The 12,584-nt window shown below is 39.3% G+C and overlaps 1 protein-coding gene across 3 annotated transcripts in view; it reads left to right on the forward strand.

The window, feature by feature from the left end:
* The window catches only part of LOC124155625 (vacuolar protein sorting-associated protein 35), a 40,782-nt gene extending 35,039 nt beyond the window's left edge, over positions 1-5,743 (forward strand). For all 3 annotated transcript variants that reach the window (XM_046529617.1, XM_046529618.1, XM_046529616.1), the window contains exons 14-15: positions 1,412-1,555; positions 4,647-5,743. In XM_046529617.1, coding sequence (XP_046385573.1) covers positions 1,412-1,555; positions 4,647-4,832 — 330 coding nt within the window. In that variant the 3' untranslated portion in view covers positions 4,833-5,743. The remainder of the gene's footprint in view (positions 1-1,411; positions 1,556-4,646) is intronic.
* Positions 5,744-12,584: the final 6,841 nt, after the last annotated feature.

Raw genomic sequence — 12,584 nt, forward strand, 5'->3', positions numbered from 1 at the left:
CACAAGTCTCAAAGGTAACAGCTGCAGTGGAATCCTGTTGTGTTTTTTAAATAGAAATTCTGACCCTAACAGCAAACATGCTTCAAGGTATTGGAAAAGGCTTTTGGGTGTTCCAGGTCTTTTCTTTTGGGTTAGAAATCCTGATTATTCATCTCTTACTATGGTACACTTAGGGACTATCATTCATTTGTACTAGACGTGGGCTCCATCGCTGGCACTTTAGACTTTTATCTACTCGCTATCACTTCCAAGCTCTTGGTCAGTACATTCATTTACCTCAGCAGTACCTGCCAAAATTAGGAGATGCCCTTAAGGAGATGTTAATAGTTTTTAAGCTATTGTGAAAAAAGCTTTGATTTTCCACTTATAAAAATATGCGGTGGAATTGTCTTAAGCGTTCTCTTTTCGCATTTACTCTCAGCGCATTTACTCTGATGAAATTCTATTCTGCTAAATATCAGAAAGTTAATTTTTTTCTTTCTTTTGTGAAAGTAAATCTAGGACTTAATGACTGAATCATCCTATCATGAACTTCATGACTGAATCCTATAATTATCATAAAAAATTATAATTGTCCTTTCATGAATCCAGTCCTTAGTATTTTCCCACATTTTGAGCTTCAGATGGATCCCATTGGGGGTTCTTCCTGCTGTATATGCATCATTCTTGGTTGCACTGGAAAAATCACAGTTCACTCAATTGTGTGATGGAGTAACTAAGTCATCTGATTGGGTGCCTTTCATTTTTATTAGCCAGACCACATCTTGCTTATCTCTTGGCGTGTGCACGCTTGGGACACATTTATTATTTAGTATTATAAAGATCATCATTATCCAGCTTGATTCAAGTTTTCATATCAGTCAAATCAAGTTCCATGCAGAGACAAAGACAATTATGAGCTATATACATAAAATTGTCAGCTCTCCTCAAATAAGGAAATTTGAGTGGGAATAATAGTATTCACTTGTAAATTTTGCAGCTGAGAATTTCACGCTGTGGGGAGAAGAAATTCCTCAGGCTGAATAAAAATTCATAAATTTTCCTTGCTGACCATAAGAGTATCTTTGAAAATGCACCCTCAGCTCCTACATTATGAATTACATGGGATAATTAAATGCCTGAGAACACACTCTTAACCTCCTCCCAGACTCAATATCCCTCATAAGCTGAAGTATAATGGATTTGGGAGCTATCTTAGACCACATTTGCATTTTTTTCTTCAGATGTGCTGCACAGCTTGCATCTGGGATTGGAATTATTTCACTTGAATACATTTTCCTTGCATATATTGTTTTTAAATTGCAGCCAAGTGCTTGATCTTTAAAATATTATGGGCTGTTATTGAATTTTTGTGCTCTACATGCACCTTTCATTTGATATTGTTGTCATTGCTGCTCTTATTCTGTTTAAGATGCGTGATGGCAAGCGTGTTTTGGAGTGCTTGAAGAAGGGTGGGCGAATAGCCAGTCAGTGTATGGATCCCTCCGTCCAGGTGCAGCTTTTCGTCGAACTTCTCAACCATTACATATACTTCTATGAGAAAGGAAATGACCAGGTAATCTATTCATTAGTCATTAATTATCTTAATGGTTGGGTTACCATTTTTTATCGTTATCGTAGTTAATTTTTTTGTGGCATTTTATATAAATTTGTTCCTATATCATGATTCTTATACATAAGGCTAAGTAAGTCAGGAAATTCTGCATCGAAATTTGAATATGTTTCAGTGACTACTACTTTCAGTTCTGTAGGTTCATCTTTCCTCAAGTTTCGGCTTAACAGCATTGAATGAAGCTTTGCTTCTATTGGACTTAACTTAAAAGATAAACATCAGTTACAAATCAGTCGTCGTGTTGTGGTTCCTTTTCTTCCACATTTTCAATAATAGAAAGTCACATGATGAAATATGACCATTTGAATTTGTAGTCGGATATTGTGGTATGAATCTCTACCACTTTGATTTACTTTTGGTTGGACCCCCCTTTCCATCACTGTTAGTTGTTATTCTAGCTTAGCAAGCACGGAATTTTCTATTACAGTTGATTTTAGCTGACTTTTAATCCTATTGAGCTAAAACTCTTGAATTTTGAGTTACGTTCCAGTGACAATGCTATATTTTTCCTTTAGTGCTAGGCATTTAATCCCTTAGTCTAATTTAATTCCAGATTTAACTCCTTTATGTTATAATACAATAAGTGAAACAGTCTACTTGATTTTGTGTAAATTCAATAAAGCTTACCATTCAATGTTGTGAAAATAATATCGATACCTCCACTGCATAAACACTCAACAATTGCCCACCGAATAGAATCCACTCATCTAGTACTATAAGGGCTATCTAGATGAGCGGATTCTATTCGGTGGGCGATTTTTGAGCGTTTATGCAGTGGAGGGATCGATATAGTAAGATGATAGTGGAGTATGTATTTGTAGGTGTATGGATGACATTGACACATGTATATGTGTTGTAAATCATAGATGATATGATTGTTTATAGTGGTATATTGGGTCCTGTTGGAATAGCCTTTGTAAGCATTATTGATCACTTTTACTCACAAAAAAAGATTTAGTGGGCCTTCTCTAAATTAGCATTCCCACAATTGCTGCAGCTTTGTTTATTTCATTCAAGAAGCAGAACCATATCACCTGGTCTTTAGGGTGTATTTTAATATATCCTTTTTTTCTAAAATTATAAACATAGGAATAATTTTTATCTCAGGTTTGCAACTTCTAGAGATTTTAGAGTGCATCCACATTTTTACATTGTTGAGCACGTGTAATGGATTTTTAGCCTCTTATCTGGGTATACTCAATGGATACTGCCCATTTTAATTATGCCCTTTGCTATCTGTAATTTTTCAACATTTAAAATCCTGGAAATCTTATCACATTTATTGTTACTAAAGGTGTAATTTTCAGGTGACAGGTGAAAAAGCTGCCATTTTCGATTCCTACTCTCCACGCTATCATGGCTAATGTCCTATTCTAATATCAGTGTGAATAGTTATACTAATCTTGTATAATACTCGTAGCAATATATTTTTTCACCATATTTTCATCAATGCAATCTAAAGTTTCATTCTCTAATTTTGAGTGATTTGGAGTTTTTGACAATTTCCCTCAGTTACTCTTTCTCGTGAAGGATAGATATGATATTTTCGTTGTCTTCAATAGTGAAGAAACTCTTGATTGATATTATTTGAAAAGGAAAAGATGGTAATGAATGCAGATGGGACCTGATAATTCGATGCAAAAAACCTGAGTAGCCTGTAAACTTTCAGAAATGCAATGCAGGCAGAAATTCTTTTCCAATAAAAACAAGAGCATGGAAATCTGTGCAAAGTGCAAGAATTGCATTGGCGATCTCATCAAAATTGATGGACTGCTGGCCAATGCTGTAATGTTGGCTCATGTTTCTCATTCAAACTAATGTATTGTTTGAAGGTTTGACAAAAATCAAGAATAGCCCATTACATTGTCTTCTATTCAGTGATTTGTATCATAGAAGAAATGTTTAGTTTGCTTTAGTCATCTCAAAGTGAATATATCCATACACCTTTATGTGGAACAGTTGGCTAAAGCTATGAAACAACAACAAATTTCCAGTTGTAGAAGACCTGAAAAATTATTTTTTGTTTTCCGGGTTAGAAAGAGAGCTTAGGTAATGCCTTCAATTTTATTTGCTTAAACCTGACTTCTAAATATTGACAAATTCTTCCCATATTCTAGATGTATCTTTCAAAACTAAGAAATGTTGACAAAATTTCTTGATGTAAACAAAAGCTGCCATCTTTGTTCTTTAAAGGTCTCTGCATTACGTCACTCCAATGCATTAAACTGGCATATCAGGTCTTCACTGATTGGTTAACTTTTTTACCGCCTGTAATCTACCAAAATGGCCAGACGGTGGTGAGAATGAGGATGGATAAATTAAGATTTGATGCAGAGAACCACGTATTTATTGAATGAAAGATTTAAAGCCACTAATATAAAGCCACTAATTTATGTAAGTGAATCAAAGTTTCCTGAAATTATAATGTCATTTGATACATTTAATGTATTAGACATTACCTGTGTTAGTAGGAGTTAGCCTATCAAAGCTAGGAAAAGAAAAGGCTATGAAATCAAACAATTTTCATCATGTTATCCTACATAAAGAGGTCTAATTAATGCCTGCAAACCTGCTCCATTGTTCCCACATAATACTAAAGCTACCCTACTTTGACTTGTTTTCCTTCCATATGACTTCAAAAATACCCATTTATCAATTAATCCTTCCTTCATTTCCATCATTATGTTTTCTAACTTCCAATTCATCATCATAAGCCTAACATTCTATATTTTTATGCTTAATGAGCTGACCCTGCTTTGCTGTCCAATACAGTACCGTACTATTTCTGTCACCAGTTAGACGTTGGTTTTTAAGGCCCTTTATGATTGACACATACTGTGTTTATCAGTATGCACCCTCTTCTTCCTTCATAGCTTATGAGTAGTACTTATGTGCTTAAACTCATTAAGTGCTACTTTTTTGCTACCTCCTTAGGGTATAAGGATAGCACTTCAAGGTAATAATTGTCGGTAATTTTTGGATTTTATGTTAATTTTAATCATGTATATTATCTACTTGTGTCCTTTGATTATAGATAACTGTTGGCATGCTGAATCAGTTGATTGCACGGATCAGAGAGCAACTTCCAAATCTTGAAGCTGGCGATGAAACAGAACAGATCAACAAGCATTTTAGTAATACCTTAGATCATTTGCGATCTCGTATGGAATACCTCGAGGCTGATGAAGAGGGAATCTCTTACGAAGGACTGGTGTTGTGAGGAATTAACTGTGACTGATACGTGATCTAAAATTATGGTTGATGATTGTGTAGCTGAATTAGGTCATGTAGAATGCAATTCTCCCTTATTTTGTATGAATTAATGAGGGTTGTGCTGCTGGGCTAGCATTTGAGTATGGCTGTCACTTCAACTGCCTTCACTTGGACTGCATGAATGAAGAAGCTCCGTACTGTGTATAAAAGGACATGCAGACTTTGAATAGGAAATACAAAATGGGAAAAAGAAGAAATCCTTTTATTGTTGTTCCTATCTATTGATATTAATGGCCGTTGTTGATAAAATTGATTTCATTTGTAATGGATGACCTGAGGCTTTACACTAGAATTCATTTTGAAATTTTCTCTGTTCTTGGAGCAAAAGTGATAAATGTTGATTTTGGGTCAACTCTCTGGGAACATGTTTTGTTAAGTGATTGTCAGTTACAAAGTAATATCGCCAATTTGGTTGGTAGAATAAATTAGTATATTTTGTTAACCTTTAAAGATATATTATTTTATATTTTAGCATTTATTGATGAGTGATCCCAGTAAGTTGAAGATTTTTTGCTGTAGATTTCATTGGAGGGAAATAGCTACTGAGGTGGGTTTGAGGTGGAGTAAATGGTGTTCATCATGGTATACCTTTGTTAAATTGAAAATAGAAATCAGAATATTATTTTTATGATATTTTTTGATATATGAACGTCAATGAGATAAAAAGCATTTTTAATTTGCTTTATTCATAACCAACATTCTGATATACTTCTAGTGTAAAATTAGATTTGTAAAATATTTACATACTATATTGTATAAACATTGTATAAAGTTTGATAATTTCTATGTGAATTTTATCTGTTTGTTCATGTGTATTGTATACTTTTTGTGATTATAAATAAGTATTTGAATTGTTAATAGACTTTTTATTTTCCCATATTCACATGTAGTGTAAAACTTTCATATAAACATATGTAATTTAAAATGATAGTCTTACCTTATGATTATTCTGTTATTTGTTGCTGATGATAAGGATCGTTGATGATAAGGTTGTTATGTCTTCTAGTCAAGGTTTCCTTGAGGCTTCTTTTCTATACTACCCTTCTTAGGACCTATATGTGGTAATAAGAAGCAATGTCAACGGCTCCAAGGTATGTTTAAATGGAGCAATGTCCATCACCCTGGCCTGTCTCACGCCTCAACTCATAGATCCCTCTTCAATTCACAATAGAAGCCTCCCCCTTTCGTTCTATCTAAAATTACTATGTACTTTTTTCCTTCTCCTCCCTCATTTACCCAACATCATTCCTTGCAACAATCTTATCATCATCCTCTCTCTGCTTGGTTCTCGCTCCATCCAAACCCTCTGTCTCCTATGTATCTCATCCAGAAGCTGTCTCTCCTCACCCACCATGTCCAGCACTTGGTCGTTTCTCATCCTATCCGTCCATTTCACCTTCCCCATACCACATCTCAAGCCTCTAGTCTCTTCTAGTCCTTCCTAAGCGTCCATTTTTCCATATCGTATAAAGCTGCACTCCAGATCAGACTCTTCTCTGGCCTTTTATTGAACTCTTGCACAACAATCCTCTGATCTCTTTCCTGTTCATTATTGCGTCCTTCGCTAACCCAGTTGTTTTCCTGATGTCCTTAGTACTGTATCTGTTTCCCTCTTATGTGCCTGTTGTGGTGTGTCAGAGTTTGGATGGAGAAGGCTCTGCAGGCCCAGGTTTTTCTTGTTGAATTCTGGTGGTCTGGGGTTGTTTGTTTGGTTGGGGGGATTGTTGGGAGAGATGCCATTGCGAAAGTGGTGGAGCGGGAGAGGAGTGGTGTTGTTGCTGGAAGTGGAGCGGTATAAGCCGAGTTTGGAGAATAAAACTGATTTTAAAAAAACTTTGCAAGAGTGCTCTTGGTATCTGGGCTGACAAATTGGCAAGGACCCCGGGATGTGCCCGCTTCGTGATGGAGTGACTCGTTGTTCCACGTCGTGTGAGCACACCATGCTGACCAGATAGTTGAATTGCTCCACCTGCTCCAGTTTGTGCCCACCTGCTTTAATCTTGAGTCTTACAATCGTAGCTCATGATGCTTTACAAAACCGCATAGTCTTGGTCTTCTTGGGATTAATCCTCATGCCATTTTCCTTGCAACTCTTATCAATTACATCCTTCAGAGCCTGCAGCTGTCTTGCTGATTGGCTAATCAATGCCTTATCATTCATGAATCTCACTGATTTAAACATCATACACCTCACTTTATCTCTTGCAGCAAACTCATCCCACATCCCTCCTGCGATCATCTGTGTTCACATCAAATAGCAATGCCTCGCCTCACTCCTCAGCCATTGCTACCCCATTCTGATTCTCCATCTGCTACTGCTACTTGCACGGGCTGGGCCAAATACAGGTTATGAATGAGCCGCCTATCCTTTTAATCTATACCTATTTTCTTGTGAGTATCCATTTATTTTACTCAGTACACTTGATTGAATGCTTTTTCAAAATCCATCAAAATCAAAACCTGCTTATTTTCTATGTTGCTCTTTGCAAGAGTTATTATAACTGCAATGCCTAAATACTTGTTTGCCCTATCCCTATTAAAAATCCTCTGCAATACTTTTGCCTCATGCAATATGAGGTTAATCATCCTATAGTCGTCTCATTCTAAGGCTTTCTTCTTTTTTGGTAGTAGCATTAATTCTGTTTTCAGGAAATCCTCAAGCAAAGACCACTCCTCATATATCCTACATACTTGTTTGAAAAACCTCATACTCTTTTGCTTCATTCTTCAGAAGATATTGTCCCAGATAAGATATTGTCCTAGTCTACCTCTTTGCTAGCTTCCACATCATGAAGGGGTCTTTCGATTTCCTCATTGAAATCCTGTGTTCAAGATTATTCCTTCCATGTACTCTGAACCTCGTCTTGCTTGCTTAGCATCCTTCCATCTTTAGCTTTAATTTTTGACATGGCTTGCCCTCCTTTGCTGCCCAGTAGCAACTTAACCTTGGCGTACAACGTGTCTACCTCTCTGAAACTTTTCTATTTATTTATCCCTCTGAAACTTTACCTTTTCCCCACTCTGTCTTTTCCACTGAGTCTCGTCCTCTTAGTTTCATTCATTAGTAATTGATTATGTATTTATTTCCCTATGCATCCTTTTGTCCTGCTCTGTGCCTATCTTCTTCCACTTCCTTCTCTCCTCCATTTCCGTAATTGTTTCCTCTGTTATCCGTGGCTCCTTAATTCTTCTACTGGCAGCATATCCTATTGACTACTTGGCCACTTTGTCCATTCCAGTTTTCATTCATGTTTTATTTAAAGTCTGCCTGTCTCCAATCTCCTGTTTTTTTTCTTCCTAGTTCCTTGTATTGTGTCTAAAATTAAGGCTAAAGATGGGAGGATGCTAACTGAGCGAGAAGAGGTACAGAGTACATAGATGGAAGGAATACGTGGAGGACCTGTATGACGGAATGAACAGGCCAGAGAGATTTACTCTAGAGGAGGAAAGTGCAGTGGAGGAGGATAATCTTGGGCCGGAGATATTAGATTCGGAAATAGAGAGAGCACTTAGTGATATGAAGGCTAGGAAAGCAGTAGGCGTGGAAAATATCCCGTGTGAGCTTCTGAAGAATCTAGGGAAGGAAGGTAAGAAAAGGTTTTTCGAACTAGTGCGCAGGATCTATGAGGAGGGATGTTGGCCGGAAGATTTCGTGAAGATGGTTTTAATTCCGCTTCCGAAAAAGAAGAAAGCTGTGGAATGCGGAGATTATAGGACTATTAGCTTAATATCGTATGCGGCGAAAGTGGTGCTGAGGATATTGAACAGAAGAATGGAGGCGAGGGCAAACGAGTATTTGGGCGAAGATCAATTTGGTTTCAGAAAAGGGAAGTCAACTCGTGATGCAATAACCCCACCATCCCGGCCACTCGACGTTTCGATCTCGAAACTGAGTGTGAAATAGTGTGGGTAGAAATTCGGCTTGGTGATGGTTTTGGAATCCGGAAGAAAAAACTCTTCATTGGCTGCTTCTATCTTCCCCCATCAAGTGATGTATCAGTGTTAGAGGCATGCCTTGAGTCGGTCCTCCGCGTTCACACCCTTGGCGACCTGATTCTACTTGGGGATTTTAACCTCCCGATCACATGGAATTCTCAGACCAGCGGCATCAGTGCCGACAACAATGGCACGTTTTTTTTAGATAATTTCTTAGACGGCATGGGCCTTTTCCAGTGTAACCCTTTCCCCACCAGAAATTTGGCAACCTTGGATCTCATCCTTTCCTCATTTAGTGTAAACTCTCCCACCACATGCAGGAATATTTTCAACTCCGACCACTCCTCGCTCGAGTTCTCATTGCCCATGTCCCTCCCCCACCGCACTTCTGCCCAAACTTCACCACCAGCGCGGTCAGTGAAATCTTGGAAGAAGGCCGACTGGGAAGCCATCAACTACACCCTCTCCCTCCTGCCCTGGGGTCTCCTGGAGAGCGGGTCCCCGGATGACGCTATGGAAGTGTTTTATGACTTTGTACACGGTGTCACCAATGACTTCGTTCCCTCCCGAAGGATATCGAAGAAGAGACCCATGTGGCTCACAGCTGAAACCACCCGAGTTCTTCAAAACAAAAGAGCTGCTTGGAAGCTTTGGAAGTCTTTTCCCAATCCCCACACATATGCCTCATTTTCTTCCCTTCGTAGAGTGTCACGGAATCTCTTACGCCGCGATTATAGCAATAGCATCAAATCAATTACAGATGACATGGCATCTAATCCTAAACGATTCTGGTCATTATTTAACTCGAAACGGAAATCAACCCGAATACCAACCATCGTTAAATCAGGCCAAGAGTCTTTCTCGGGGGTTGAGCGACCTTCGGCTTTCAACAAATACTTTTCCTCAAACTTCACCCCTCCCACTCCGCAATTCGAACTTCCAACACTTTATCCGGTTTGCTCTCACTCACTTACTATGGTCTCTGTTACGCCTGAGGAGACTCTACGCCTCCTTAAATCTTTGCCTCCCAACAAAGCCATTGGAGCCGACGGCCTCGGATCACTCTTACTGCACCGAACAGCTGATACTCTCCACATCCCCCTCTGTAAATTATTCAACCGATTCTTTTCAGCAGGATCATTTCCTTCAGCTTGGAAAACAGCACTTGTTACTCCCATTTTAAAATCCGGCAAAAAAGATGATGTAAGTAACTATCGTCCAGTGTCTATCCTCCCTATTCTTTCTATTTTATTAGAACGTGTTATTCATGACCGACTTCTAGCATTTACTATCGCTTACATCTCACCCCAGCAGCATGGCTTCCTTCCTGCTAGCTCCACTGTTACGAACCTATCTATCCTACATCAGCATATCACCGCTGCTTTCGAAGCCTCTTCTCAGCTAGACGTTTGCTACATTGACTTTGCTAAAGCATTCGACTCCGTCAATCACACCCTTCTTATCCACAAACTGTCTTATCGCTACAATATCCACGGCTCTTTCCTATCTATACTATCGAATTTCCTAACCGACCGCACTCAGCGAGTTGTTCTTGACGGAGCGTCTTCTCCAAGCACCCCCATCCTTTCAGGCGTCCCCCAAGGCAGTGTTCTCGGACCTCTTCTCTTTTCCCTCTTCATTGACGATATTACGAGCTGTGCACTTTCTAACGCATGTGGAATTCTACTCTTTGCAGATGACTGTAAAATATTCAAAAGAGTTGAGAATACTTCTGACTCTCAGTCTTTGCAGTCTTCCCTTCATTCCCTCGAGGCCTGGTGCCTTCAGTGGCAACTCAAAATTAATACAAGCATATCAAAATACATACCCTTTTCTTTAAAACGCACCCTCAATCCTCATAAATATACTATTTTTAATGAAATTGTTCCGATAGAGTCCACCATCAATGACCTGGGTGTTACTTTCGACCCCAAACTAACTTTTCTTCCGCACCTAAATAAAATGAAAACCAAGGCCATGTCAGTCGTGGGTGTTCTTTATCGACTCACTTCTGTTACCGATCCAATCGCCATGAGAGCTATTTTCACCGGTTGCGTTCTCCCAATCCTCGAGTACTGCTCCGTAATTTACTCCACTGCCAGCCCCTTCAACCTTAAAATTCTTGAACGCCCAGTTAATTTCTTTATTTCAATAGTCCGACACCGTGTACCTCACCTCCGTAATTCTTCTCGCTCTGAAGTAATGTCTGCCCTATCATTGGTCCCACTATCCTCCCGAAGGAATTTCCACGATATTTCCTTCATTTACAATGCCTTAAATGGCAAGTTCCGATCCTCAGATATGCTGCCTTTCTTTTCACTCCACATTCCCACCCGCTCCGTCCGTAATAACCACCTACTACACCAACCAAAATTCCGTCTTTCTCTCTCTCAGAGATCACTTTTTTACAGACTCCCTACCTCCTTCAATTCCATTTCGAGTGCTCACCCTTCCCTGGATCTTTCAATGCCCATCAGATCATTCAAGAGGCAACTTCGAAAAGCCATCTACTGAATCCCTTTTTTTTTTCTTTTTTATATCCTTTTTATAGTTTTTTTATAGTTTATATTTGTTAAAGCTGCAGATTTTATGTTTTGTATTCAATGCGAAGGCTATTATGGCTGTTTGAATAATTTAATAAATAAATAGCAATAATGAGGTCCCTCGTGGAGAGGAACCTAGAATATGAGCAGGACGTATATGTGTGTTTCGTGGATTTTGAGAAAGCGTTTGATAGGGTGAACTGGGTAAAGTTAATGGATATTCTCAAGAGAATAGGTGTAGATTGGAGGGATAGACGACTGATTCGTAATCTGTATATGGCCCAGACTGCGCAAGTGAGGGTAGCGGACAGAGAATCTGGGTGGGCAAACATTGGCCGAGGTGTGAGGCAAGGCTGTCCTCTGTCGCCTCTGCTCTTTAACGTGTACGCTGAAGAGATGGTAAGGGAAGCATGGGATGAGTTAGAAGCTGGAATAAAAGTGGGAGGAATGATGTTCAAATCAGTGAGATTCGCGGATGATCAGGCGCTGATTAGCCAGTCAGCGAGGGGGCTTCAGGCTCTATTGGATGCGTTATACGAGCGTTGCGAGGAGTATGGGATGAGGATTAATCACAAGAAAACTAAGGTAATGTGGTTTTGTAAAGTATCACGAGCGAGGAATGTGAGACTTAAGATAAAGGTGGGTGGTGGAAAACTTGAGCAGGTTGAGCAATTCAACTATTTAGGCAGTACGTTAGAGGAAAACGGATACAGTAGTAAGGACATCAGGAAGCGAATTGCACTAACAAGGAAGGCCTTCATGAACTTGAAGGAGCTTCTGGGAGGATCGTTGTGTAAGAGTTTAAAGAAAAGGTTAGTGAAGAGTTTGATCTGGAGTGTAGCTCTCTACGGTGCGGAAACGTGGACACTGAGGAAAGAAGACGAGAGAAGATTGGAGGCATTCGAGATGTGGGTATGGAGAAGAATGGAGAGGGTGAAATGGACGGAGAGGAAAAGGAATGACGAAGTGCTTGATATGGTTGGCGAGGAGAGGCAGCTTTTAGATGAGATACGCAGGAGACAGAAGGTATGGATGGAGTTAGTGCTTAGCGGTGAGGGGATGTTGAAAATGGTGTTGGAGGGTAGAATGTTAGGGAAACGAGGGAGGGGAAGGAAAAGAATAGGATTTTTAGATAGATTGAAAGATAGTAGGCCTTACAGTGAATTAAAGAAGGCAGTGCTGAAAGGAAAGGGAGGCTTCCAGATCACTTCTTGAACACC

This window comes from Ischnura elegans, chromosome 3 (assembly GCF_921293095.1).
Source record: "Ischnura elegans chromosome 3, ioIscEleg1.1, whole genome shotgun sequence".
Lineage (NCBI taxonomy): Eukaryota > Metazoa > Arthropoda > Insecta > Odonata > Coenagrionidae > Ischnura > Ischnura elegans.